We start from the raw sequence: 26177 nt of genomic DNA on the forward strand, positions 1-26177 counted from the left end.
TGAACCTTGACCGTAATCGGGCTTGAAGCTCTGGGACCGAGTGGCCTCGCTTAGTCCAACGAGCAAACAAAGATCATCAGCATCCAAACAAAGCATCCTTTGAAAGCCACATAAGGCCAGTTTATAGACAGGGCAAATGTGCCAGCACCCCTCCCAGCGGCCATCTGTAGTCTGTAATCTGCACATTGTCGGAATTGCTTCAGCATATTGCTGCTTGACAATACTTCTTAATCCCCAATCCTGCCAGATTTGCTCAGCCTTTTGAGATTCTGTTCGCAAGTGGTTGTCAATATGTTTCGATTAGCGAATATAGGGGTTTTTCTCTTTGCTGCCCATTTGGGACACGTGCAGACACAATCTGTCGTGCCCTCATCGACCTCGGCTTCTCCTGCAGCAACACATTCGGTTAACGTTGGAGCTGTAAGTTCTGTGTGTTTAATACATTTAGTACCTGCTAATGATTGATAGGCTGGTCTTGTCTTTACTCCGAATTCCATAACGGCAAACGTTGGAGACACTGTCGGTAAGAGGCATTAAGAAGCAGTTGAAGATGTTGGCTGACGAGTCAGAATTTCGCTTCTACCCTCAGAACCACTCTGTGGCAAGAGCTGAATACAAGTATCCCTGCATACCGTACGAGGTTGTCGATGTAGGGAAGCAGGGGTTTTGGAGCGGATTCAAACCCGTCAATGTTGTCTTATCAGATGTGAGTTTTGTAAATGGCTAAGTTTCCACTGCTAACTTCAAAAGCCTCCCAAGTTCAGTGTATTGATCAATGATACCGAGCCGATCTTCTTCTACTGCTCTGCCCCAGGTGCTTGCGAGGAGGATATTATGGTTGGCGTTATCAATCCAAACTCATCCCAGACCCTAGAGGTCCAACAAGCCTTCGCACACAACTCGACTGTTGCTTTCAGTCCAGGCGAGAACTTCCCAGCAGAAGTAGCATCTACTAAGTCTGCTGCTCCATCGTCAAGCTCTACGACGTCTTCTCCTACGACTGCGACCGTAACAACTACACCTACAACATCTGCTACTGCTGCTGCCTCCTCTGGCTCACATTCACCTCTCTCAACTGGGGCAATTGCGGGTATAGCAATCGGTGGAGCCGCGGTATTGATACTCGGAGGAGCACTAATATATCTCTGCGGACGCCAACGTACAATGGGAGAACTGCTTCGACACAATCAACAGCCGCCACCTCCCTCCTATGTCCCCAATGCCGGTCATATGTCTATGGCATCTTCAGCAGCATACACCAAGTCTCCACACGCAGAAGTTGATTCCTACCGATTTCCTAGCCAAGCCGGGTACTACAACGGTGAAGATGAGAGCTATCGCTCGCGAAGTCCACCTGCTGAAGATGCTATGGAGTACACGAATCTAGGTGGAACCGCGAGTCCAAATCGTGCGAGCAGTCCTATGATAAGGCACCCGGTCCCGCAGAGTCCCGGCCGATCAGAATTGACACCAGTGACGTTGACTGATAGGCCAGTGTCAGAAAATGCGGGGACTGGAGATGGGTATGTAGTATCGAATCAGAGACGGCTGCATTCCTTGCTAACGTCCTATGCTAGAGTTCGGAGAAGTCAGTCACAGGTCGGTCCTCATGAATTGGGCGCAGAAAGTAATCAAAAGTACATACCATACTCAAGCCCTCGGGATTGACAGTAGACAAGGGCGGCTGTTCTAAAATCTGACCTCCCGAATTATGTACAGTGGCGTTTCGAATTTGATTTCCAGCGTATTTGGTGTTCTCTGTTGATTGAGGAAGATTTTCTGATGCTGGCTTTGGGAATCATCTATGCGTACAGATTCATCCCAGTGTAGCCAATTGAATCACTCCATGTTCTCCAATAGCACGCTGACTGTTAAAGGGCCCAACTGCCGCATTTTTCACTATTTGTACTCATGTCAGATTTTCAGGCGAGCCTCCCAGGAAATGTGACATTTCCAAAAGTACGTAGCTCATCTCGATCCTGACGCTCGAAAGAAGCCGTCCAGCATATACGCAAGACGAACGTGTCGATAGGGCAGCAAAAATAGAGGCCACGTCCCAAGCTGGCTCCGCTTTTCCTTGTATTCGCTTTTGGTAATAAAGTGAAGTTCTCAAATTAATCTCGTGACATTCTGTTTCCTTCGACTTCTCTTGGACCATATCTATTGCGTCAAAATCACCAGCCATTCTGAGCTTCCTTTCCTCAACAGCACCTCGTACAGGCCCAACTACTCAGCGCCAGTCGGCCGCATAATAATACATTTCAGCAAGAATGTCTTCCTACGGCGAGGACTACTCCGACGAAAAGCGATACTACATGAAGCATGGTGGTGTAAGTCATGGCGAGAGCGACGTTGAAGGTGAAGATACAAGCGAGGGAGACGGAGAGAGCAGCGGTATGAAGGCGTCAGGAAGCGGAGGGGGCTCTACAAATAGCGAGAGAGGTGATTTTGACCATGGACACCCTGCCTCTGGAGCTCATAAAAGTACGAGCAATCACGCCAACTCGAACGCTGGAGGCACGATTAGCTCTGCCGCAGTCAATGGTGGTCAAGCTGAAACCAAAACAACATCTTCTGGATCGCACATTTATCAAGCTTTGGCTGGCAACTGGGGTGAAGGTGGTGCTCAATCAGAGACCTCAACAAGACATGGCAAAGAGCGTGATGGCAAGGAAGGGAACGAGTGAGTACACCTTCCTTCTTTTTGTTCATCAAATGAGATCCATGGCTTATTCCTGTGGTGGATCGCGATGCACCTTGTTTGCCGCAGAAATGCGGTCAATGGCTGATCTTATAGCAGAGGAGTTTTGCGAGTGAGTGAAATAAAATCTTTGAACGTTTCGTGTCTAATGTTCCCTAGGAGGAGGTTGAAGCTTTTTCCAAACCCGAATGTTACGATTCTTGTCGGCCCCAAAGAAGTTGCTTTCACTGTTTCCAAGGATCTTCTCTGTCAAAACTCAAAGTTCTTTGATCATCGAGCTTTCAACGGTGAATTCAAAGAAGCAGCCGAGCGAACTATTCGTCTTCCGGAGGATACTGTGATGGCATCTCAAATGATGCTGCAATGGATTTACACCGGTAAAATTGTTGTTCCACAGGAGTCGGACTTCTGGGATGCTTCGGAAAGGACCACAATTTTCTTGAACTTCTTCAAACTTGCGGACAAGATCGATCTCTTGGGACCTTTTTCCTCCATGTTTCAAAAATTCAGAGAACACTTGGCTTACACCCCACCCTACACTACGCAATAGAAATGTACCGAAACTGCATTCAGGAGGAGAACAAAGCTGGAGCTTTCTGCACGTGTGCTTGACGTGAATGGAGCAGTGGGTGGGGTCAGGGAAATCAACCTGCTCACAGTATCAGTTGCAAAGTCGTATACCACAATTGCCCTTTCAAGGCGACACACTTGGATCCCCTCCGACATAACAAGATTACCTCGGAGAACATACACGAAGCATTCGAGCTCCGTCCAAACCACGAGGCTCGCCAGATGATCGCACAAGCTTGTATCACTTCCTATATGCTGAGTAACAGGTTGAATTATATATTCAGATTTGAGGAGGAGATTGACACTGTCGACGGGTTTTGCCCAGCTCTTCTCAAGGAGTTGGGTTCTTCTCAATCCAGACAATGCAGCATCTTCAAGCCTTTGACCGAAGAGAATATTGAGTGGCGTCCGGGTGGCAGTGCGAGGTGGCCAGACGTGAACCATGGATAGGGGACCCCGAACAATTGATCTGAACCAGACTAGAGATTATTGCTGAAGTGCATTACAAAGGATAGTCGGGGAAGCCGACTGGAAGGATGGCTAGTGGAGGGGTTATTCTTGGGTTGCTAGATCTTGACTGCGGAAGGTTCGACATTGGAGTATCCAAGTATGTGGCTCAGAACTTCGACGTCGCACTAGCACTATGGCACATGACTTGCAAATACAGAACATTGTATGATTTGATCCTCAAAAAATCATGTTCGAGTTTGTAAGAGACCTAAAGAATCTTCTCCTCCTTCATGCGTGTTTACAAGTATGCAAAAGCTGTTGTGTCCGTTGGGTATGCCATTGAGTTTGGTCTTTTAGATACTTCACCTAAAGCCGTGCCAATCAGGACCCCAAGCTGGAGCGGTTCCGGAAGAACTGATCAGCAATGGCCGGAAATGATAAGCTATTGATTGAGAGATCGATCTCTGAATTTGTTTCCTTTTGTACCACATGTACTCCTTGACTTTCTTTATCGTTGTGACGCCAGGATTGTCTTCCTCCTGTTTCTTGCCCAGCAGATTGACCACCGTCACGTAAACCCGTGGGAACAGTTCCTCTTAGTATTTTATGTGGGCGGCTCAATACCCCAAAAATATCAGTCCGGTGCATCTAAGAGTTTTCAGACGGTTGAATCACAGTCATCCAATTGTCTCGTGAAGAAGTCTCGGAGAAAATCTCGCTTAGCATGTTGACGCAAAGTCTGGCCGACCAAACAGGAGAAAAAAGGCTCACAATTGAACACTCTTGAGTCTCCAAGATATCTGTATATATTTATGTATAGTTCTATAGGTTTCTATTTCTTATTGATCCTCTCTGTGGCAGTAATTAAAGTATGGACCCTGTAGTGCCAAGTTCAACAGCAGCAAGCCAAATAAGTCAAACACTATTGTGACCATACCCGACAGATGTTTCACAGAATAATGGTCAGAATCGAAGGTCCAGACAACATCGTTACCAGAAGCAGAGGCAAGAGCAATGCATCTTGCCAGAGAACGAATCTTGCTGCTTCCGGAGTACTTTGCGTCTTGTAGTGGGCATTCTTGTGGAGCCGTCAGGCAGAAATGCGAACTGAGGAGTCCGTAGGTGAAGATATTTAGTGTGCGGATCCAGCAATAGAGACTCACAGTTTCCAGTTCCCGGCTTTAATCGGCAACATGGTGTGTTCGAATGTGTCAAGTTAGCCACTTGGGCGAGTTTTCGCCGGCGAGAGGAGATGAAGGCCACTCGTAATAGGTTTGTTTACAATGCCATTCCTACATTCGCAGATGGGATTCGCGTCATCGATTCTCCGGTCCTTCAATCCTGTGTTCGAGACTATACAGAGACTCATTACTGGACAGAGGAATTACTAGAGCCTATTCGAAATATCGCAGTCGTTCATAACGATGGGTCACGAAGATTGGTTGAGGCTTGCTCTGTGGAGGTTTTTCAGAAGTCGTAGAGGGTTGCAGACCACTTGTTATTGGTAATATGATCATTTTGAAAAGAGGTTCGAGGATTAGAAGAAGATGATGGACCTAGAAATCGTATCAGACCTGGTATATGTCAGTCAGCAGGTGTCGTACTTTTATCTTGTTGACGGGATGGACCTTCTAACATGCTGGCGAAGCTGATCTGACGTACTTCGACATTCTCCGAAATTTGTGCGGGGTAATCTTGTGAAGAGTTTGATCACTGGCAGTATGCATCACGGGTCCATTCATTTGGCAAGTAGACACCATCCTTAGTGGTTTGGTCGACGTTGTAATGGTAAAGGATCATTGAGGATCTAAGACCGAAAGCCAGAGAGGAAGAGCCCTCGGATCCATAGATCGGAACAGAGGCTGGTTTCGAGGCGCGGAAATCAGGAGGAGGCACAATTCTGTGATGGCGAAGTATGCTGGGCTTCCTGCCGCTCTTCTCTAAGCAAAACACACCCCGAAGTGGTCACACCTTCCTCAATTACGTAGACAAGAAGCACACGGTTGCCACTTCACACCACCTTGATCCTTTAGCAAATTATGTACGCCGCTCAAAACGAATATGCCCCAATGGGTGGGAGGGTTTATCACATGGCGAGGGCAAAGCTCACTCATTGTTCGCGCAGTCAAGCGCCTGCAGTAACCGCATCATGTTTCCCCAACATTGTACGAATAGTTGTGCAGAATGCCTACCCGCCAGCCATATGGGGCTTTCTGACGAGATTTGTCATTCGTTCAACCTGGCTGGGATCTTTCCAAAGTCATGAATGACAAGCAGTAGGAAGCTGCTCCAGATTGCTGGGCACTGGGCATCTGTTACTTTTGATCGGGAATGCATGATTTTCCATTCCTCCACTTTTGACAAGTAGTTGAGCCGAAATACTAGACAGAGAGCAAGAACATGGTTCAAGAGGTACAGAGAAGAGCAGTTAAGTGAACGATTTCCAACAAGTCATCTATAATCCAACAAGATGCATCCGAACGAACTCGGCGGTAGCAGAACCTTCCTGTGCCATACCAGCCATCGTCAGTGCACTCTCGAATCTGAAGTAATATTGGGTGGTGGGGACAATCGGGCCGCATAGAAGAGGCCTCCCTCCATAACATGGAATAGCAGAGCTTATATCTTCAACCCAGTCGCGATGCACGGGATGGGCACAGGCGCTGACTGTGCCCCACGGCGTTGAGTTCCCAGTGTCACAGTATGACGGCGGGAAAAGAGTTCTGCGTCCTTCTGCAGGTGCAAGATTCTAACTAAATGCTTGAAGGTATCCAGCTTCTCGTTTGACAACTGAATTAAAATGAGGGGAAGAAGAGGATGCCACGGCAGACTGTCAGGAAGGGTGGTGATTCCACACCTCCCATTCGATGTTATCAACACTTGAACGTACGAAGATGGAAACAGACATACCCGCGCGCTGCTGACACTTGTTTGGCCCACGTCCTGTCAAGGTATCTACCATTGGCTCCTGGAGGCATACTAGCCACTCAGATGAGTTTCTTGAGCCTCTTTCCAACGTCGCTAGATCATGTTATCCTCGTGGCTGGCGGCTGGCATCCTTGTAGATTTCCAAAGCGCGCGGGAGTCCTTGGCCCAACCTGAAGCCCATCTTCACAAGCAGCAAATTGCTCTTGACCATAACTAATGATTCGACCACTGGGAATTCCTCAGACATCGTGGAAGTTGCTGCCGCGCGGGCTATTGTATCAGACGCAAAGACCGGCGTTATGGAGAGAATACATAATGAAGCAGAAATCCTAGAGCAATGTCGCCCATAATTTCTTCCAAGTCCAACACGGTCCAAGTGCTTACATCTATCTTCCTTCATCCAACATCTGTCCTCGCCGCAAACCGTACCCCTTGGATTTGCATCATTCCAAGCTCCTTCATTCGTCGTCCGGTTTCCAGCAACCGTCCTGCCGGAGACCTTTAGAACGCACACCCTGGTCTCATATCATCCTTTGATCAACAATCCCACCTCGAAAGAGCACCAGCGCAACACGGTTCAGTCGGATACTGTACTTCCAACCGTTTGCAACACAGCCCAACCGTTGTAGGAAAGGCAGCGATTTTCACCAGCAGCCCCCATCATCCTCTTCCTCTTGTCACTTTCGCGCTGCCAGCACTCGGTGGCTGCTAAGTATAGCGAATTTACGACTCCTCACGAAGACATCTCCTCCATCCAACACCAATCAGCGAGCAGCATCTCTCAGACGCTGTTTCCATCTGCACTCCCGAGGCGCGAATCACGGCCAATCCCAGCAGCGGGCCAGCCATTACCTCCGTACAGTACAGTATTGTCCTCGCGCTGCCATTGCGAATCACATCCACTCCACGCAGGCCTCGTTTCTGGCCTCCTACTCGCCGCCGCACCCGTCCGCCGCCAGCACAAGTCTACTCGGTCAGCTCTGCACGAATCACACGGCGTAGTGTCAGCTGTGTATCCGACAGGCCACCCCGACCCGCCAAACCTCACATCTTCAGTCATCATCCCACCATCCCATCCCATCCCACCATCCCATCCAACCCCACCACTGCTCGCCGACGAAGACCAGCAGCCAGCAAAAAGGCGGGCAGTCAAGTCGCAATAGTACCTTAGTCTCGGTCTCTTGCTGTCTTTCGCGCTCCCGAGCCCCAAAGGTTCACGTCCCAAGTCCCGCCCGCTCCCCGGTCGCCACGGATCAAAACATCCCAATCAATTGGGCTTAGCGGTTCCTCGCTTGCTCCACACAAGTCCACAGCACCCGTGGACCTCCCCTGCCCTGCACCCGCAGCGCTGCTTTTGACCGCCCTGCGACATCCTTGCTCCAGCATCCTCACCACCTCGCCGCTTCACAAGCGCAAACAGGCAAAGGCCACGGCCACCTCAGAAGAGACGAGGGTAGAACGCAAACAAGCAAGCAAGCACAACAAAGTTGATGCACACTGCAGGACGGTGCAGCAGCCAACGCCAACACCCTCGACGCCGACCGACCTCCCCAATCCCCAGTCGTCCTCGCAAGCGCCTTCATCTGCCAACCCACATAGCACTGGCTGCTATATCGGTCTGACCTGAGCAGCCCTGTCCTGCCATTCCTTCTCCTCTCCTCCCTTCCCTTCCCTCCCCATCCTGCCCCTCGGACGCGCTTTGCTCTGCTCTGCCACCACGGCCACTCTGCCACAGCTGTACTATACCGGAAAAAACAAGGGCGGCCCTTTGAGCAGTCACATTATAATACTTCTTCCATCCGGTCGACCTCACCTCTCTTCCCTTCTCCCATCACGGACTACCCGTCATCGCATCGCAGCTTGCCGGCCACTTGTGCTTCGAGTCACTCTTTGATCTCACAACATTCGTTACTTTGAACGAAGAGACAAGATGCCTCCCTCTACCAAGCCAAAGCTGCCGCAGCTCAAGACTCCCATGACGTCGACCTTCCCCTCTGAACTGTCGGCATTGTCTGCGCGAAGCCCTCTCCCTGGATATGCCGACTTCATAAAACAGGAGGAGTACATCAAGACCCCAATTACTCCTCCCATTGCGTATACGGACTTCCTCAAGACCATGGCGAGCCCTGTTGCTGGAGACAAGTTATCCTCTGGACGAACGACGCCAACTTCAGCTCCTTCCACCGGCTCGAGTGAACACAGTGATTGCTCATGCAATTGCGAAACTCACAAATCACCAACCTCCGCCCTGCCATCCGCTCAATTCGTTTTCCCTTCTTCAGCTCCCTCGATAGGACGGTTAGGACGATTAAGGATACCTCCGTCTCCAGCCTTCACTGGCGCGGAATCTCCTATGAGTGCCACCTCAGCTGTGAGGTCTCCCTTCAGCGCAAAAAGTGCGCGCTCGCCATTCGACTGGGACTTCAAGAGTAAGGGAAGATACTTTGATATCAAATCCCCGAAATCCACACGATCGAGCGTTCGCCAAGTCAGAGAGATTGTTACGCGGACGGTCACATATACACCACGGATGAGCCCTGCGCCGAAAGGCAAGAGGAGGAAGATAGAATAATAATACTTCACAATAATCCACGCAACGTCCGAGCGACTTCATCACTACATTCTTCATGGATATCCTCTCTCTACCAAGGCCCATTTGTCACGACATTTATCTTCGCAAATTCAAACTACTTCACACCAAAACACCTATTACGATTTACATGTCTTTATTTCTTGTTCACGATTATAAAAGCTCAGACGAGAGAGTCTCAGTTAGGGAAGCAGGGAGGAAAACGTCACGCTTCACGTCACTATCTTGCTCGGCGCACCGCCTGGAGCATCGTTGGAGTAAGGTAACCACAAGACTCCGAAAGAGCCAAACCGGGTTTGACTTTTGGGATGTCATGTCGTGGGCCACTTAAAGGATTGGGGGTGGGAACTTTCTCTAGGCAGGCAAGGGAAATGCCTGTCTATTATGGGCGTTCATCGGCGTACTCTGGTTGGGGAAACTGAAATGGAACTGGACAATGGTTTCGGAGAAAGAGGCGTGGGAGGTGATACCAGAATAAGCAATGAATTCAAACCAAACTTGTCTATAACATCTGTTCCGCTTTCCTGACTCAATGACTCCCACCGTATCATGATCATAAACAGAGCCAGATCTGAGACCGTCGAAAACACGACACAGCCATATCACATCAAATCTGATCATAACAATGACCGTTCGGCGGCCATGCCGGCCTTTCTATTCCCGTCCTCACAACAACTGTACCTTGCATCGACTGCAACGCAAATCATAACAAGGCCACGACACGACCAAGATCCCTCCAGCGTGCCCGTTGCCACATGAGGGATCGATCACCATCAGGTAAGCATAAACAGGATAACCATCAATCAATCGTCGAACCCCTCCTTCCACCTCTTCCCCAGAGTGCGCCATCCTCAGTGAACGTCGTCCAAACGACCTGGATCATCCAGCGCATCCAAGCTGTCCAAGCTCCCACAGCCAGGTAGGTAGTTAAGGTCAGTACTGCAAGCGTCGATGGGCCGCCCCATCGCCAACTCGCCGCCCATCATCCATCCATCCATCAGCGGAGGGGACAATTTTCCAACCCCTCCAAAAATTATTGTTATTTTTAACCCGCCCTCAAAGCAGCATCCGCTCTAACGGTATGGAGACTGGAAACAGGCCCGGCATCCTGGACGCTTGCAGCGCACCCCTGCTGCCACCCCATGCCCAAGACGTCTTTTCCGCCCTGTTAAGCGCCGGCTGCGTGCCAGCTGACTGGATGCTGAAGAGGTGTGATACTCTGGCGTGCATGGTGGATGTGATTGGAGGGCGGGAAGCAGGGCTGGGGATGAGTTAAGCGCTGGCTTTGGATATCGTGTCGTGGACTCGTGGGTGCATGCCCTGGCGATGCGCTTTGTTCAGTTTTGTTCGTTTCGTTACGTACGGGCTGGACGCGTGGGTGGATGCGGCTGGAGAGACTGAGTCTGAGTCTGAGTCTGAGTCTGAGTCTGAGAAGGGCATAAGATGGCGGCGGCAAGTCAGTTAGGTCAGGTAAGGTAGTAAGTTGAGAGCCAGTTGCTCTTCTTCAGCTCGACGCATCTGTCGTCCCAAATCCTTCGTTTCTATCCCATCTCCCCCAGTCACTTCCCCCAGTCTGTTTCTTATCCTCCCCGTTACAGACTTACAGTATCCATCTCATCGCCTGAAACAAAGACCACCCCAGATAAGGTTAATTTTAAATTTAGACCTTCCCCCCGTCATGTTTCATTTCCTTCCATCACGGCTTCGTGCTCCCCGTTTGTTTCCTTCCATGTTTGCCCTTCATCTCCGTCCTCCATGTGAATTTACAGTACGGAGGTAGTCCTCGAGCTTTCCAGGGGGGCCTCGGCCAAATTTTGTTTCGAGAGCAATCGGCATGGGTTTCAGATCATGCTCAGACGGCACTCAGCGGCACCTGGCTTTTTTGGTATGGTACCGTCTAACTAGCCAAGCTTGCACGTACAGAATGTGATGCTGCAAGGCAAGGCTTCATGTCACTATCAGTCAAGCAAAGCACACTTACCCTTCACACCGATACTTCCTCGAGATTGAGATACATGAAGCCAGTCTTTTTGAAGGCTGGTACACGCGTGCTACACACTTATCCAAACTGTATTCCGTGGTAGCATTTGCGTGTCACCAGATCAAGACCCAGATCAGTGTGACACCAACGTGCCGAACCGTACAGTAGATCGCTGCACAGTGCAACCACAAAGTAGTTGATCATCACAAAAATCCTGGCACTCCACGAGCGAGACGCTTTTAGACTCGCCCCAGAAAGGTTAAATATATGTTTCCCCGTGCGAGCCAGTTGACGATCAGCAACTGTTGGCGACCGGGTAATGTCGAGATCCCCTCATTTCGAGACATATGCCGCCCCCTTTGGCTGCCCGCATTACCTAATCACCTCTGTTCTTTCTTGTGCCAAAACCCCTTGGACGCAGATGCAGGAGATGTGTCTCATAACTCTCAAGTAATAAACACAGCAGTAAAGGGTCTGAGAGTCGTCTTCTGCGACATGACCAGCCAGTCTTGGCCATCTGATTCGTTGCTGAGAGTCTGAGATTGCAGATGGACCTGCAAACAACATCTACACTCATTCCCTAACTAGTTCTCCCATCCTTCCTCTCCTTCACAACACTCTCAACCCTCTTCTTAAAATCCTCACAGAATCCCTCGCCCATCTTCTGCATTCCAATGGGTCCAGCCAGCAGCTTCAGCAACCTCATTGGGATCTCGCTGCTGATGAAGAGCGTCTTTCCGGGATGGGGAGTGCTGGGCTCGAAGCGGAATGTGTGCTCTCCTGAGAGCACGTAGAAGATATCGCCACGCCAGCGGAACTCGGTAAGTGTGTTTGCCTGTGTATATTGTTAGACGCTTTTGAATTCTCCTTATTTTCTTCTGATATCCTGTATGTCATGCTGTCGTTTTGTTCCTCGCTTCGTCCTATGGACTTCCATACCCTTGCTTCACGAGGGCAACGTACATGTTGCAACAACGACGCGAAATAATCTAGACTAGGACGATTAAGCTTGATGGGATGGGAGGTCTTACAAGTACAGTCGCATTACTCGTAATTCCTCCAAAATTCACCGCCAGCTGCTCATTAACTTCAATCGGACCATCTGGGTGAGAAGGCAACCGAGCGATCGCTTTGATCATGTCGCTCTTGATTTCAGGCCAGTGCTCGAAATCGAAGAACTTTGTATTCGTAATCTTAGTTAGTTCTCCAATCATGCCATTGTACGGCGGAGCTGAGAATCGGGTTTGAACTCACAACATGCCGTACTTCCTCTGGCGAGGCATCGATTTCTATTTGTGCTGAAATAGTCATATTTACCTTTTGTGACAGAGATCTATCATTTGTTTGTTTCCTTACTATCATCGGCGAGATGAGCACACCTTATATCTATGTGCTCATCTGAATTACTAGGCTCGGCGCCGAGGATAGCCAGGACTTGACTGGTCCTCGTACTTCGAGCGCCCAATCACACGATGAAGTCGTCTCGCTTATCATGATTTATGTCAGATCAATATATCTCTCCCAGCTTATCGGGAAATGTTCTTACGATTGGGTTGTCATCATTGGATCTTATGATAAGACAGTGGATCTTAGTCAAGCTTCTGGCTCTAAGCTGACAGGCAGCAAGAATCATGTCATCTTTCAGGATTTCATTTGTTTGCTAGTCTTATTGCTGGGTATGGTGTCACCCTTCGTTCGGTATGAGATGCTCCATCTAAGTGTGAACCTCAATCCACAAATACTTGCCCTCCGCCATTTTGTAAATGCTTTCCTCAGATGTACTGTGCCTTGAACTCTCTCCTCCGAGACGAACCGCCTGAAGTGATGAGTTATATACCTGAGTATTTGTTCATAATCTTCATGCATTAATCTCAATTATCCCGCCAATCCACCACCTCCCTACGTTTCTCCGTTCATGCCAATACCCGTGCTGAAATTGCAGTCTAAATTGTGATGGCAAATCTCGATTCTGTGAAAGGATCCACGAAGGAGAACTCAGGCGCGCCTTTCTTGTTTGCTCCTCTCTTTCTCTCACTTTGTCTATAAGACCGGAGCAAGTCGGAACTGAAAGAGTCCAACTCATTTAGTTCCTTGTCAAACCGAAAGTTCTTAGTTGGGGAGGTCTGGAGTATCAAGTCTTGGACAAACTCTCTAAAGCAAGCATCCGCGAAGAGCTTTCGAATAGGATGAGTAGGGGGAAGCTCTGCAGCAAGTCGAACATGTCCAGGGAGAAGAGCTCTCCTACTTGGAGAAGAGGCGATCACTTGCTTGATGTTGGTAATGACCGAGTCGAAGGGACCGATGAGGTCAATTTTGTCGGCAAGTTTCAAGAACGCAAGCAAGCGAGAGACCTTCTGAGCCTTCTTATTCAATGCAAAGTCTGGGTAGAATTGAATATCAAGGTTCTCGTCGGTGGCCCAAGTTCTCAGGTTTGCGTCAAGATCTGTGGGTACAACAGAGCTTTGACGGGATAGAGATGGTGTGGTCGACTTGGCTTGGGTGGTAGCACAGGTAACCTGGGTGCCAATCTGCGTGTTGTTATCTTTGCCGGCAACTGCGCTTTCCTGGGCAGCTATTTGGTTGACTGGCACGTTGACCTGGGAGAAATAGATCCATTGAACTGCCATCTGAAAGGTGTCGGCAGAGCAATCATGGAAGTCCAGCTTCTGTTCCTGGCCTTCTTTGAATGACCCATTGAAAGCGGAGTTGAAGTACGATGAGTTGTAGCAGAGGAGACCCTTGGGCACCGAAATTTCCGTCCCATGAACCACGATGGTAACAGGAGGACTATTCCAGAGAGCGGCGTGCCTAGATGATCAACTTAGTACAGAAACCACCGAGTAGCTGGAAGATACTGACTTGAGGAACTGGTCGGCAGGAAGATCCTTCAATAAGGTTCTGGACCCTGATAATTTCTGGCGCTTTACTGGTGGCTCACTTGTCGTATCAGATGACGCCATCTCGAGGTTAGTTTATGGTAATTGTGTTGAGGTGAGTAGTGCTGTGTTGGCTAAGATTTTCGAAAGCGGCGAGCCTTGGAAGCTAGCTGCACAGAAGTCAGATTGAATGCTGAGAGAGAACATTGGTCTTCAAGCCCCACCTGAAGGTGAGAGCCTTTCCACTCAGATAGAGAGCTTGAAGATGAGGTTATGCCTACGTTGAAAACAAGGAGCAAGTGTCGGGAGACAAAGTGCTGATCTACCAGAGTGTTTGATGATAGTCCAAGAAGCTGTGTTGAGCTCACAATCGGACGTATGTGTTAATGTAGGTGTTTGAAGAAGACGCTCAAGGTTGAGGATGGAATCCACACTTCAGACCTTGGCTACGCCCGCAAGTAGGATGTTGTGAGTAGGAAAATCTCGCGGGAGAGATGAAGATTTTATACACGATTGTTGACTTCTGAAGTAGATGGAAGGAGTCGCGAGTTGCGTTAGCCGAGGAGTGAATGGAAACCTACAGGTAGTTATAGAACCTCCCAAGCACGCTTGCGTCTTGACAGATGAAAGTAGCTTCGAAACGGAATTCTTCTCCTACTAAGAAAGTCGAGGTAGTCCCCACATGTAGTCGGCGTTTGGAGATATCGAGCCTATGCTACAAATTCTCGAGTTCTTGCCAATCCGAGACTTTGCACATTGGGACAAGACCACCCGCCTCTAAAGAGGTCAGTAACCTGCACAAGCACAAATACTAACAACATTAAGAAGGAGTTATTATTTTCAGAGAAATATCAGAATGTTCCGCTCTCATATGCAACGAAATTGAAAAGTGTACAGCACGATTATCCTACAACCAATCATCCGCAAAAGCGTCCGCACTCATTGCTTCTTCTTGGATGCTGATCTCGTAATATGGCTTCCAGTCTTGGGGCTTTTTGTAGCAGCCTTCTCCTCCTGTTCCTTCTCATACTTGATAGCCTCGTCAAGATCCTTGCGCTCAGCATACCACTGACCAGCTTGAAGCACCAGTACTCCAACTAAGACAAGTGCCAAAATTGTATTGCTAGCAGCCAAAACTCTCAAGCTGTCTTCTCTGCCAATTGCAATCTCTGTGGCTCCTTCTGGCACACCGTAGACACCCAATGTCACAATTCGAAGGCCCTTCACAATGTTGGTGATATAGACGACAACAGCGATAAGATATAGAACCAGAGATGCGCCATCAAAAAGGAGGTTGGCTTCAGAGGGCTTAAAGAGCTTGATGAAAAAGCCGACGAAGCCGACTGTGATTGCGATGTGGAGTATTCGGGCGATTATCGGGGGAGACGCATGGAGGAACCTAAGATGGATTTCCAATTGATCGTAATAGGCCGCAGGTGTAGCCTCGGTGGTCCAGAGAAGAGGATAGTCGTAGGGGAAGGAAGAAAAAAGCATGCCCAAGAAGAAGCATACAGCTGGAGCTTGTCAGCAAATAGCGCATCTAAAGAGCACTTCTGGATGCTCTTACGGCCAATGATCATGAAAGTCGCAAAAGAGTTGGAGCCACCCTCTCCTCTAGGCTTATCGTAGGTCTTGAAAATCGAAACCTTGCTTGGATCCATCTTGAATTATTTTCCTTCTTGTACTGTGTTCAATCGAGATGGGTGGCTATTCGAGTGTCGATGTGTCGCGGAAGGTGGGGGTTCTGTTTGAGAAATTCAAATCGACGGCGGATGTTTTTGCCTTCAAGGCGATACGTCGCAAGATCGCAGAGTAGTGGTGGCAAGACTCAAATGACTGCAATTGTTTTGAAATGTTTGTGCAAGAGATTGTGAGAGGGAACAGCAAGGAAAGGAAGCTTCAAAGCTGACGTTTGCCCAACCTCGCAAGGCCAAGACTATTCCGTCCCATCTCGCTAGCTGTCTTTAGCCTCCTCTCGGCTCTCGCGAGACTTTGGGGTCCAGGCCAAGATAGGCAGGTGGTGGTTTGCTAATTTGGCGGGTCTCAGGTACATCACCAGCATAGGTAGCTTTGGTTGGACGCCTCGTCTCGTCTCTTTTCGTTCTGCTCGCACCGAAGGCTGGAAAGTTTATATCCTCGGAAAGAGCTTGATTTCGTTGATTGATGATGGTACATCGGGCAAATGAATAAGATGATGCTTTTCCATCTAGCCTGCCCAGGTCTAGAAGTGGTTTTAATGACGAAATTTAATCTTCAACCTGTTCATCCAACCTTTCTTGAATTTATTTCCAGTGCTGTCTTTGAACCACCATTGTGTCTTCTGCTTCAAAGCTTATCCGCAATGGCTTGTGATATTGCCTGTTTGGTTGCTGGTGTGACTTTCCTTCTAATCGCATTTCTCTTTCTTATGACGACAAGGAGAAGTTCTCAAGATAGAAGCAACTCAAAACCCATAGGAAGACCTGCTCCTGACAGCAAAGCAGTTGTCAGAACGTTTGCCTCGAGAAAAATTAAGGCGTCACCAGATGAGGTATATTCTGCTATGATAGACTACAAATCGTACCCAAAGTGGTCTTCGTTTGCCATTTACGAGTGGGAGGACACCAGCGAAGCTAGTGTACCACCGGTTGGGAGCAAAGGTAACTTTAAGGTATGCAATATCATCGATGTGTTATCAAGATATCAAGACAGTTTTGTTATCCATGCACGTTGAAGTCTTACTGACAACCTACAGGTGCTCGTTGATGAAGTTACAAGAAACGTTCCCATCAGATTAAACATATTGGACATAAAGAACAGATTGATCACCGAAGAGAGCATATCATACCCAGCTTGGCTTCTGAAATCGGAACGTATTCAGAAGGTTGTTCCACTAGATGGAGAACCGGTATTCTGCGAATATCGTACACAGCACAATTTATTTGGTCTTGCTTCTTATTACCTACTTCTTACTTCTAGAGGGGATCTGGAAGATCTTCAGACGCAATATGCAGGAGAACTCAAGTGCTACATCGAATCACAGAACTTGTTCAAAGATTCCAAGAGATGATATGGTAGAGACATCCACACATGTTATTAAACAGCAAGTCTAATGGAGGCAGTGCCCTTGAGATATTGGTCGACGAAGACAACGAAGCCGTAATCTACTTTCGGAACATTGTCACAAGAAAACATTGTCATCATGACTATTTGTTTCTGCAAGACCTCAAAACAATGACCTGAGCTCCGAAAAGCCATGGACAGTGGGCTATCTATCCGAATGCGGCGAGACCACCATAATCGGCCTACGGAAGCACCTTCTCCATCCGCATTCCAGTTGCACACAATTGCATGAAACCAGCATATTGAATGCACATTTTCATATACATCAATTTGATCATTTCTGAACTCCAATTCTTGGTATGTTTGTCTTTTCCAGACTCAGCACCCCCTACCAATAACATAGATCAGGAACTGACTTTCAAAGGTCACTGTCTCTGTGTATAGGTACAATGGAGCGCGACTACGCCAAATTATCGAACAAGCTTAGAGTCTTGCTGCTATCTCAATTGCTAATGCCAGACAGGAAGCGACAGATGTACGCATCCCAACCCTCAGCTCCTAAGCTTCCAAACCCCTCCTTTTCCGCTCTAAATGGACTACCGAGCGTTGCTTTGTACTGACAAACGACAGCCCTCCACATCAAACTCCATGAGAAAGACCTCACAGTCTCCGGTCCAACAAAGCGCTACAGAGGCACCGGCACCATTGCTTCCAGCACCCAGCACGCCGAGTCCGCCCTCCAAGGCGGAGATAGCGTCTGGCGTCACTTCTGCAGCAATTGCGGCTCTTCGTTCGCCCATGAGGCCGAAGTATACTCGAGAGAACGGAACGGGACGATTTACATGCATGTTGAAACGCTTCATAATGATATGGAGAAGGACATGAGAATGCCGGTATGTAGTTCCAATGGACTACCTATTTCTCCGCTTTGCGCATGGCTTTTTATGAGATAGCTTATGGAGCAGTGGACGAAGTCCCAGTTCAGAGGGTTGTCGGAGACTACTAGTTATCAAACAGAGGGGGCGAGCAAGGAGGAGGCTATAACTGGGTACAAATATGGACGTAGTTGTCGTTGGATTAGAGTGAAAGTTTGGGTGGTCCAGGTTGCGCATCGTTGAAACTTCTCTCGAGGGCACACCCAAAGCATTAGTGGTCAGTGTTCACATTCGAGAGCAGATATCCTGCAGTTTCTGTTCCTACTTGCAATACAGTTCAGGCATCTCGTTGTGGAACCTTCGAAGTTTGCGTTCCCATCTTAAGAGTGCCTTTGCTTCCGTTCTCTCGGTCCATGTGTAGAGGTATTTGTTGGATCTGGGTGTGTGACCTACAGCGACACACATCCAGTATTCTATAGCCAATCGGCGTTCACAAGTACTTCAGTTTGCCATATTCACTGCTGCGACGCGTCAAATGTGTCAATAACTCGTATTGAAGAAGAACGTAAGATGGAAGAAAATAATCCAGATTATTTCCATTAAGAGACGTGAGATAAACTTCATGCATGCCTACCTACTTCCTTCATAGGAGCTTACTAGAAGTAATAAGCCTTTTTGTAGATTCAAGACGTTCTGCCGACCCACTTGCAGTTCATTCAAAAAACAAATCAGATCAAGGCACCCTTAACGCCAGTTATGTGCCATCCCGTACCCGTAATAATCCTTCGCGACAACATGCCACTCGGGAGATCTCAAATATAAGTGATTAGTCGACGAAGTCCGCATCGAACTCCATTCTACCCGCCTTCTGTGGGACATAAACGAGAAGTCTTGAGGCTGGGATTTCATCGTTGCCCACCTCCTTTCGGATCGCTGCCATCTATGGAAGTCAGTAAATGCACAGGTTCACGTGTGCGAGTACCAAAGCACTCCCAAGACATTCGGATAAGCAGGGAGATATGTCACTTCCAGACAACGTACCTCAACAGCCATGATCATCTCCAACAGGCCCATCTGTGAACGACTTAAGGTCATGCCATCAGAGTCCCGTACGACAACGTCACGCCAGTGCTTGAGAGCCATCTTGCTGAAAGGATTGATCTTGTGGTCTCCGGGAACGTAGAAGTCGAGAGTTCGGAGGTTGGGGAAACGACGAACAGTACTTCGGACGTATAGGGAGGAGAGGAATGATCTAGCATTCTTGGTAGCCCATTCAGAGTACTCGTTCAGATTGACGCAGGGTGGCAACGAGATATTCAGGACCAAATTCTCGACCTCCTTGAAAATGGGTGGGAGCTTTCCAGAGCCTGGGAAGGCAGGAAGGACCGCATACTTGCTGAGCATAGCAGAGATCTCTTCCTGGCGCTGCTTTTCCGTCAAGATAAAATTCTTCACACAAGTGACCGAAGATTCCTCAGCAAGACTAAATGTCGGGTAGTTGTACTGGACTACATCGCCAATCTGCAGCCTAGCACTAGTCAGCTGTTGTCCACCAAGATGGAGCTCTCCTGAGTGTATGTTTGGACGCGTAAGAGTACGTACTTGAACTTATCAGCAGATAAATTGGAATAGAAATTGCAGCATCCTGGTTTGCCCGGAAGGACACTTCTTTGAGACTCGACAGGCATAAACGGGTGGGTTGCAGTTGGTTCATTACAGAGACCAACAATGTTACCAGAAATGACTGGAAAGGCACCAATGAGAATGACTGTGTTCTTGTCGGGGATAGATGTTCCTCCGGTATCGTTGACACCTCCAGGAGCAGGTCCAAATCCTGGCAAAGCTGGGGCAGCAGGGTAATACGTGAATGGACCATTGTTTGTGGTTGTATTGTTTCCGGCGGTGCCAAGGACATGTCCAGGTCCAAATTGGCCCATCATCTGAGCTGCCTGATTCATCTGTCCATGAAGACCAACATGCGTTCCATGTATAGCTGCATGTGGTACTAGCCATGGAAAAGTGGGGTTTAGGGTAGCCGGAGGAAGAGCGAAACCATGAATATTGCCTTGACCAGGACCAGCTTGGACAAGAGCAGGGTTTAGAGCTGCGGCTTGAAGGTTCAGACCAGTGTGAAGAGACTCTCGGTGGAAAACATCGAAGCTCGTCAGGACCTCAAAGTATCGGAGGCCGATGCCACGGGCGCCAGAAGTCGCGTGAAGGAGACTGGGGAAATTGGGAAGGGGTCCAACCATCTTGACAGTGGCTGGCTCGACAATGATTGAAATTGTAGCCGGGTCTTGGAAGCAGACGACCTCCCAGATTTCATCTTGAATTTCGGCGGGCAAATTGGCGAAGACGAAGAAGTCGACCAGCGGCTTGCCAGGGACGTTGCGAGATGGTTCAATAGGAGTGCCTGCGGTGGCTTTCTTAGCCTTTGAGAGACTATCGGCCTTTAACTTGTACTTGGACTTGCGCTTCTTCTCATCGCGTTTCTCCTTAGAAGCCTGAGGACCCGTGGTCGAAGGCGATTGACGATTCATGGTTGTTGCTGATTCCCAATGGCGGTGGTGAAGGGATGTGGAATGAAAGGATGGGGAGAAAGGACGGTCAGGGTGAAGTTATCACGATGGGTAACTTCCCCCACTAAGCTTGCATTTGTAGCGGTATTTGCGCAACCGGCGACGCGTGTGAATGACTGTGGTGGTTGTGTCTTGGAATAGCAAACTCGGCGTGCCGTAGGTTCGTTCACCTCTGGAAAGAAAACACCTGGTCCGCCCCGGCCTACCTACCTAGGTAGGTAGGAAGTGTTCCAAAAGCAATCGGGTTACCACCCGACTCTACCCCGACCTCCTTCCTTCCATTCTCAAGTGGGCGACACCTATATGTACCTTTGTGTGGGCGCTCCTCACAAGATTTCAGGTTTGGTTTGAGCGTTGTGGTCAAGTTCACTTCCAACAATGTCCCAAGAGTGTCTGACGTTCAATTTAAGGACAATCCTAGCGTTCAGCCTTTGTCTGCCATTAACCCAACTATTCTTCACTCAGTTTGTTCTTTTATCGCCTTGTGATTTGACCTATTGAAAAGATTATAGCGCACCACCACCCTAGAGAAGACGTACCTACCAGCTGCTACGTGTGTGGAGAAAGGTGAAAGAGTGTCCGTAAATTTAATCACTTCTTTTCACAGGAAAATGTCCCTTTATTCCCAAAGCAAGATTTGGGAAGTAACCGAACCGTTGGATAGCATTCGCTAAGTAGCGATTGCCAGCATATAGAGACTGTATCCACGCGTTACTAGGGTCAGGCCGCGGGACGTGTGTATTCTGCTTGGTGTTAGCTAGCCTGCCTTACACAAACAGGGGAGGGAGCAAATACCTTGACAGCCAGACTCAACGGGTCCCATTTTGGTCCGAGTTACCTTTAAGTTTAGAATATGTCTTTTTGGTTTCCAATCTATAAATTAAACAAAGGAAATGTATACCAGAAGGAACGGGCCAGGGTCATCTGATGCAGCAGCTTGCAGACCGGCAGAAACAACAGCCTAGGCACATTTTTGTGCAGGGCTGCGAGGGCCCGATAGCTTCATGTGGTACATCTTTGAGGTAAGGCTCTGGACTGACCGGTACAGAGCCTTACCGGTATGGATCCCCCAGCAAGGCCATGGTCTTCAATCATGCTTTCGTCCTTTACGGCATTTGAATCGAGCTGGCTTGATCGAAATTTTTGAGCTACCATTGTAATGGGAAGATGGGAAGGTAATGGCAATAATAACACAACAAGTACTCCAAAAGAGATGGAACCAAACAAGACTACTCAAGCGAGCCGGAAGTATACCAGAGTTAAAGAAGAATTATATTTGAAGGGTAGAATGTAAGTGTAACGAACGGAATAATCTCCCAAACACCATGCGAAATGCCAGTAATCCACGATTGGGGTATTTTCAAGACTCCGATGACCATGCCCCAAACGCCTCGCGATATAACACTATGAAAAAAAATACACTCCCTTATTATCTGGGTGGAGTGAAACCAGGCGACTCTCGCTTGTACACGTATGCTACAGTGAATCAGTACAGTTTCGAGTTTGGAAGTTGAGGATACTGCTTACGTTGACCTTTCTGTAGTCCAGCAAGCCCAGATCTCTCCATCATATCGGAAAATGTCGTCTGATGGCTGCCCCTCATATTGACTGCCCCCGGAGGAGCCAAGCCACCCGCGTTCGCGCGTCCGTTACCACGCTCACGCTCCCTCAGCGCGCTGGCTGTATCTCCATCTGCGAATATATTAATGTCTTCATAGCTCGGCTCTCGCTGCAAAGGCGGAGTCACTGCTCTGTTGTTTTGTGCCATGGGCCTCTGCACGTTTAAAGGTGGAGGCGGGGCAAGTCGCGGGCTTTGTCCTGGGGAGCTCGGTGTCTTTCTGAACAAGGATTTCACCCGCTGTACCGTATACCGCCGTTCAGGCGTGCTTGCTACTATTGTGGATGGTGTCTGGGGTGGCTTTCGCAGAAAATCCGTTCTCATGTCGCTACTAGCTTGAGGTTCGGAGATGTTGCCAAACGAAGAGCCGCTACGTCTTCTAGCTGCTTTTCTACGGCGAGAGCCCAGTATGCAGACCCCAGCTATTGAAAGCAGTATCCCTGCTGCCAGACCTGGGAAGAAGCCTGCGAGCACAGCTGTAACTGGAAATTTGTCACAGCTGGGTGTGATGACAACTGGTGTATTGGTAGAAGACGAAGAGGTTGTGGTTGAGCTTGGTGAAGGGTTTCTTGATGTAGCCGGAGCTGATGTTGCAGAGCTGGGTGAAGAGCTTGACGAAGATCTTGCAGAGCTTGGTGCATCTTGTTGATCTTGATTCATAACGCAATTTTTGTCAGAGTTGCAGCTGTAACCAAAAGGACAACATTGCCCGCCGCAAGTTGGTAATGGGATCGTCAGGGCGGTCGTTTTCAGCGTATTAGCATTATTGAGAGTGACGTTCTGCGCGCTGACATCGCAAATGATAGGTTTGATGATATTGCAGTTGTTGCCACTCGGACAGCAGAGGACGGTCGTATTTCCAGCAAGTGGTATGCATGTTGCGGTAGACGGGCAACAAAAATTGTCGGGTAGACCTGGTTGAGCACACTGGCTTTGAGATGTATCCGGGCAAGTCGAGTCTCGTTCGAAGAGAGTATCCGGGGATCGTGCCGTGACAAAGGTGGCGAGGAACATCGCCGCAAGCAGCGCATGTCCGGCGGGCAGAGGTCCCTTCATCGCAGTTCCACGAGAAGAAGCTGTTATTCAGATGAAGTTTGTGATTATGGCACGATCTGAAAGTGTGGAAAGGTGTATAGTAAGACTATACTGCAACACAAGAAATGTGGTGACGGTGATGCAGAAACAGTAAATTGTGAATCAAAAGGTTCGAGTCTGAGTCAATGACAGTAAATGGATATATGTTTGAGTTATTCAACAAAGAAACAAATGAGGAAACAAACGTCACAACGAAGCCCCAGAAACGGTGGCCGGTTCTTAACCATGATAGTGCCCTTTGTCCCTACCTGATCACCACCTGTTTTTCGTCATCGGCCTCGGTGGGGGCGGCAATATCGTCCGGCAGTAGATTCTCCCTGGCTCAAAGGTCTTCGCGCGTTGACCGTGTATCTTCGAATAACTTTGATAGTGCTAGATTAGGTACAGATTAAATGTACCGGCGGTTCGAGGGGCCATGTTGTTCATAGGATAGAGGAAGGCGCCCTGGGAGGCACGACAGAATCGAGGCGGTGCAGTCTCTGTCTTCCTCTGACTCCTGCAATCGAGTGGTGCTCAGCGCTTCAAGATGCGTCGGGAATACATCAGGAGATGAAACAATAGGTCGGTGAGAAATGATTGGATGAGGGGAGAATTGGCGCTGAAATAGGCGCTGGCTTTTCTTCAAGCGCGCAGGTCACCTGAGTCCTAACATTCACCATTTTAAGTACCTGGTGCCTGGCCGTTCAGGTATCAATGATCCGAGATCCAGGTTATAATTCGAGCTCTGGAACGATAATGCCTAATCTGAGGAGTCTGACGAAGAGAGACCTGAGGAGCAAGCGAAATAGCCTGTTCATGTGACCAGAATGCTCTTGTCCAATCATAGGTCAGGCCTTGGGAAAATTACCTACCTATCCAAATGCCAGGAAGAAGGACATGGATAAATATGACTGGAGTAATAACATACGGCACAGTCCGAGATACAGGATTCAATATTTTAAGAGGTAATTTCAATTGCAAGCTGAACTACTGGACGAGAACGTGTGTACTGCAGGATTGGAAGCAATTACTGCCAGGCTAGCCATACAACAGAGCATGTCCAACAAAATATAGCAATCCAAAGCCTGCTTCTAAAAGAGGAAAGGAGACCAGTACACTGTGCGAAACGAACCCCGCCCAGCACACAAGGTACAGCGTCGGAGATCACTTGGTCCAGAACGACTATAATTCGCGAATGAGGAGCGCAAGACAGCAAGTAATGACTGACTGAGTACGTAGACTTCCTCCGCAGCAAGAGATCACATGGAAGGGTACGGGAACAACTTGGAAGCTGGGTACGGAGGTACTTCCCACGAGCGGCGAATTGCTGCCCAACGGAGAGCCGTACAACTCGAGCTGAACGGTGAACTTCCACTAGCTAGCAAGGCATAATGCTCGGGATGAAAAATTGCTCCTCGGGACCGTTCCAAGTTCCATTGTTCCTCGTCCACTCATGCCCGTGCTGGCGGGAGTCACAAGTCACATGCGGGTCAGGCGACACCTAAATGGATCGAAGCTGGCACTAGCTAGGTAAGTTAGTTTCTTCGACACCGCTCATCAGTCGTCCCCCAAGTCCACAACTGCAATGCATCGCAGTGTGCTCAACAGCAAGCAAGAATCCGCTGAGCCACAGGTGCATCACGAAAAGTAAACAGGGAAGAGGAAGCAAGGAAGCCATGGAGGGACGGCACCTGGGCGAGGACAGGTGATCGGTGGATCCCGTCTCCGTCGTAAATTTACTCAAGTTGCGAGGGTCTGGATGTGGCTTGATGTTGCACGCATGTACGAGTACGGGCACCGCCGCCGGGATCCAGTTCCTTGAACATCATGCCAAAAATCGAGCCAGTAGGAAAAACATCACCATAGAATTCAGGAGTCAGCTGTGAAGTGAGCTGCAAATGTGAAATAGAGTATTGCCATTAGTTCCGTTCTGTGCCGATGCGGTGTGCAACAAAGGGAGACTCGATGATTCTTGTTGAATGAATATTGAGAGTTCGGTGCGCCGCGGGTTGTGAACCTCACGAAAGCTCGCCAGACGGTAAGGTACCTACCTACCTACCTACCTACCTACCCTACCTAGGCAGTGTTCCGCTTCTCGATTCGGTTTCACGTGCATTTTAATATCCGGAAACGTTCCCGGAGAGTTATGGATGAGCGGACAAGCGCCACAACGTCTGCTGGACTACCATGGGCGCGCAGATGGCATTGAATCCTTCAGCGTCGAGTCTCACAGGCACATTTGCAGTAGCACAGCATTGAGCAGGTGGCAACCATCCAGTTTTTTCAACTTCTTTGATTTAATCATATTCCCAAGTTACGCAAAAGCGCTGGAAAAGCCCATGCAAAGACGTAACCTAGAATGCTGATCCGATCCCCATTATCCCTAATTGGAGGAGCAGTGCTCAACTCCGTTCCCTCTCCTATGCCTCTCCTCTCAGAATCCTCGAGACATGCTTCCCCTTTTCGCCCTCCCGAAGAACGTAAATCGCAGGTAGCTAGAACCAGCCCTGTGGCCCATCTAGGGTTCCCTCCCATACGTATTGTATGCACCCAACCCGATGAGTACCCAGAGCCCCTACCAGTTCCGATTTCCTTCCGAAAGCAATAGAACAAACAAATAAACATGCCCAACCGAAACGCCGTTGCTGTGGGTATGCCAAAATATGTAAATGCCAGATTGCTTGTGAAGGACGTGAATCAAAATATCGACTGATATAATGATATTGTTGAAGTGTAGGAAAGGTAAATCATCCGAGTCATCATCCTGCCCTGTTCCCTTCCCTTCCCTTCCCTTCCCTTCCCTTCCCAACCCCGATCCCATCCCATCCCAAGCCTCCCAGATCAAGTCCTTGATCTCCGTTCGTTGCCTCATCCCATTCATCATGCGTTCTCG

General features: G+C 48.9%; 11 protein-coding genes across 11 annotated transcripts; 5 read left to right on the forward strand and 6 right to left on the reverse strand.

The window, feature by feature from the left end:
- Positions 1-291: 291 nt before the first annotated feature.
- On the forward strand, positions 292-1668 carry ONS95_007984 (uncharacterized protein; the record flags this gene model as incomplete). Its single annotated transcript, XM_058501513.1, has 5 exons — positions 292-420; positions 469-523; positions 570-706; positions 751-1523; positions 1578-1668. 5 exons carry the CDS (start codon positions 292-294, stop codon positions 1666-1668), a joined length of 1185 nt encoding a protein of 394 aa, XP_058362833.1.
- Positions 1669-2270: 602 nt separating this feature from the next.
- Positions 2271-2687, forward strand: ONS95_007985 (uncharacterized protein; the record flags this gene model as incomplete). Its single annotated transcript, XM_058501514.1, has 1 exon — positions 2271-2687. One exon carries the CDS (start codon positions 2271-2273, stop codon positions 2685-2687), a length of 417 nt encoding a protein of 138 aa, XP_058362834.1.
- An 85-nt stretch (positions 2688-2772) lies between these two features.
- ONS95_007986 (uncharacterized protein) lies at positions 2773-3251 on the forward strand (the record flags this gene model as incomplete). The annotated part of the gene is made up of 2 exons (XM_058501515.1): positions 2773-2813; positions 2861-3251. The coding sequence occupies 2 exons, from the start codon at positions 2773-2775 to the stop codon at positions 3249-3251; spliced, it is 432 nt and encodes a 143-aa protein (XP_058362835.1).
- Positions 3252-8579: 5328 nt separating this feature from the next.
- On the forward strand, positions 8580-9221 carry ONS95_007987 (uncharacterized protein; the record flags this gene model as incomplete). Its single annotated transcript, XM_058501516.1, has 1 exon — positions 8580-9221. The coding sequence occupies one exon, from the start codon at positions 8580-8582 to the stop codon at positions 9219-9221; it is 642 nt and encodes a 213-aa protein (XP_058362836.1).
- Positions 9222-11800: 2579 nt separating this feature from the next.
- On the reverse strand, positions 11801-12531 carry ONS95_007988 (uncharacterized protein; the record flags this gene model as incomplete). The annotated part of the gene is made up of 3 exons (XM_058501517.1): positions 11801-12055; positions 12252-12398; positions 12475-12531. The coding sequence occupies 3 exons, from the start codon at positions 12529-12531 to the stop codon at positions 11801-11803; spliced, it is 459 nt and encodes a 152-aa protein (XP_058362837.1).
- Positions 12532-12848: 317 nt separating this feature from the next.
- ONS95_007989 (uncharacterized protein) lies at positions 12849-14951 on the reverse strand. The gene is made up of 3 exons (XM_058501518.1): positions 14678-14951; positions 14080-14266; positions 12849-14028 (listed from the first exon to the last, which is right to left on the reverse strand). The coding sequence occupies exons 2-3, from the start codon at positions 14178-14180 to the stop codon at positions 13164-13166; spliced, it is 966 nt and encodes a 321-aa protein (XP_058362838.1). The 5' UTR covers positions 14181-14266; positions 14678-14951; the 3' UTR covers positions 12849-13163.
- An 84-nt stretch (positions 14952-15035) lies between these two features.
- ONS95_007990 (uncharacterized protein) lies at positions 15036-15590 on the reverse strand (the record flags this gene model as incomplete). The annotated part of the gene is made up of 1 exon (XM_058501519.1): positions 15036-15590. The coding sequence occupies one exon, from the start codon at positions 15588-15590 to the stop codon at positions 15036-15038; it is 555 nt and encodes a 184-aa protein (XP_058362839.1).
- A 577-nt stretch (positions 15591-16167) lies between these two features.
- ONS95_007991 (uncharacterized protein) lies at positions 16168-17145 on the forward strand (the record flags this gene model as incomplete). The annotated part of the gene is made up of 2 exons (XM_058501520.1): positions 16168-16746; positions 16831-17145. The coding sequence occupies exons 1-2, from the start codon at positions 16279-16281 to the stop codon at positions 17143-17145; spliced, it is 783 nt and encodes a 260-aa protein (XP_058362840.1). The 5' UTR covers positions 16168-16278.
- Positions 17146-17734: 589 nt separating this feature from the next.
- ONS95_007992 (uncharacterized protein) lies at positions 17735-17986 on the reverse strand (the record flags this gene model as incomplete). The annotated part of the gene is made up of 1 exon (XM_058501521.1): positions 17735-17986. The coding sequence occupies one exon, from the start codon at positions 17984-17986 to the stop codon at positions 17735-17737; it is 252 nt and encodes an 83-aa protein (XP_058362841.1).
- Positions 17987-18578: 592 nt separating this feature from the next.
- ONS95_007993 (uncharacterized protein) lies at positions 18579-21443 on the reverse strand. Its single transcript, XM_058501522.1, has 4 exons — positions 21388-21443; positions 19616-21335; positions 19055-19541; positions 18579-18953 (listed from the first exon to the last, which is right to left on the reverse strand). Exons 2-4 carry the CDS (start codon positions 20551-20553, stop codon positions 18840-18842), a joined length of 1539 nt encoding a protein of 512 aa, XP_058362842.1. The 5' UTR covers positions 20554-21335; positions 21388-21443; the 3' UTR covers positions 18579-18839.
- A 578-nt stretch (positions 21444-22021) lies between these two features.
- Positions 22022-23266, reverse strand: ONS95_007994 (uncharacterized protein; the record flags this gene model as incomplete). The annotated part of the gene is made up of 2 exons (XM_058501523.1): positions 22022-22068; positions 22120-23266. 2 exons carry the CDS (start codon positions 23264-23266, stop codon positions 22022-22024), a joined length of 1194 nt encoding a protein of 397 aa, XP_058362843.1.
- Between the last annotated feature and the right edge of the window lie 2911 nt (positions 23267-26177).

The sequence above is a fragment of the Cadophora gregata genome (genome assembly GCF_030347475.1).
Source record: "Cadophora gregata isolate MNR1 chromosome Unknown scaffold_2, whole genome shotgun sequence".
NCBI lineage: Eukaryota > Fungi > Ascomycota > Leotiomycetes > Helotiales > Ploettnerulaceae > Cadophora > Cadophora gregata.

Excerpts from the sequence above, each read along its gene's own strand:
- ONS95_007989 (XM_058501518.1), bottom strand. The coding sequence starts at position 14,180 with ATGGCGTCATCTGATACGACAAGTGAGCCACCAGTAAAGCGCCAGAAA. Across the intron at positions 14,029-14,079 it reads CCTGCCGACCAGTTCCTCAA|GCACGCCGCTCTCTGGAATA; the intron begins GTCAGTATCTTC and ends TTGATCATCTAG.
- ONS95_007993 (XM_058501522.1), bottom strand. The coding sequence starts at position 20,553 with ATGAATCGTCAATCGCCTTCGACCACGGGTCCTCAGGCTTCTAAGGAG. Across the intron at positions 19,542-19,615 it reads TTATCTGCTGATAAGTTCAA|GCTGCAGATTGGCGATGTAG; the intron begins GTACGTACTCTT and ends GACTAGTGCTAG. Across the intron at positions 18,954-19,054 it reads AGATGATCATGGCTGTTGAG|ATGGCAGCGATCCGAAAGGA; the intron begins GTACGTTGTCTG and ends TGACTTCCATAG.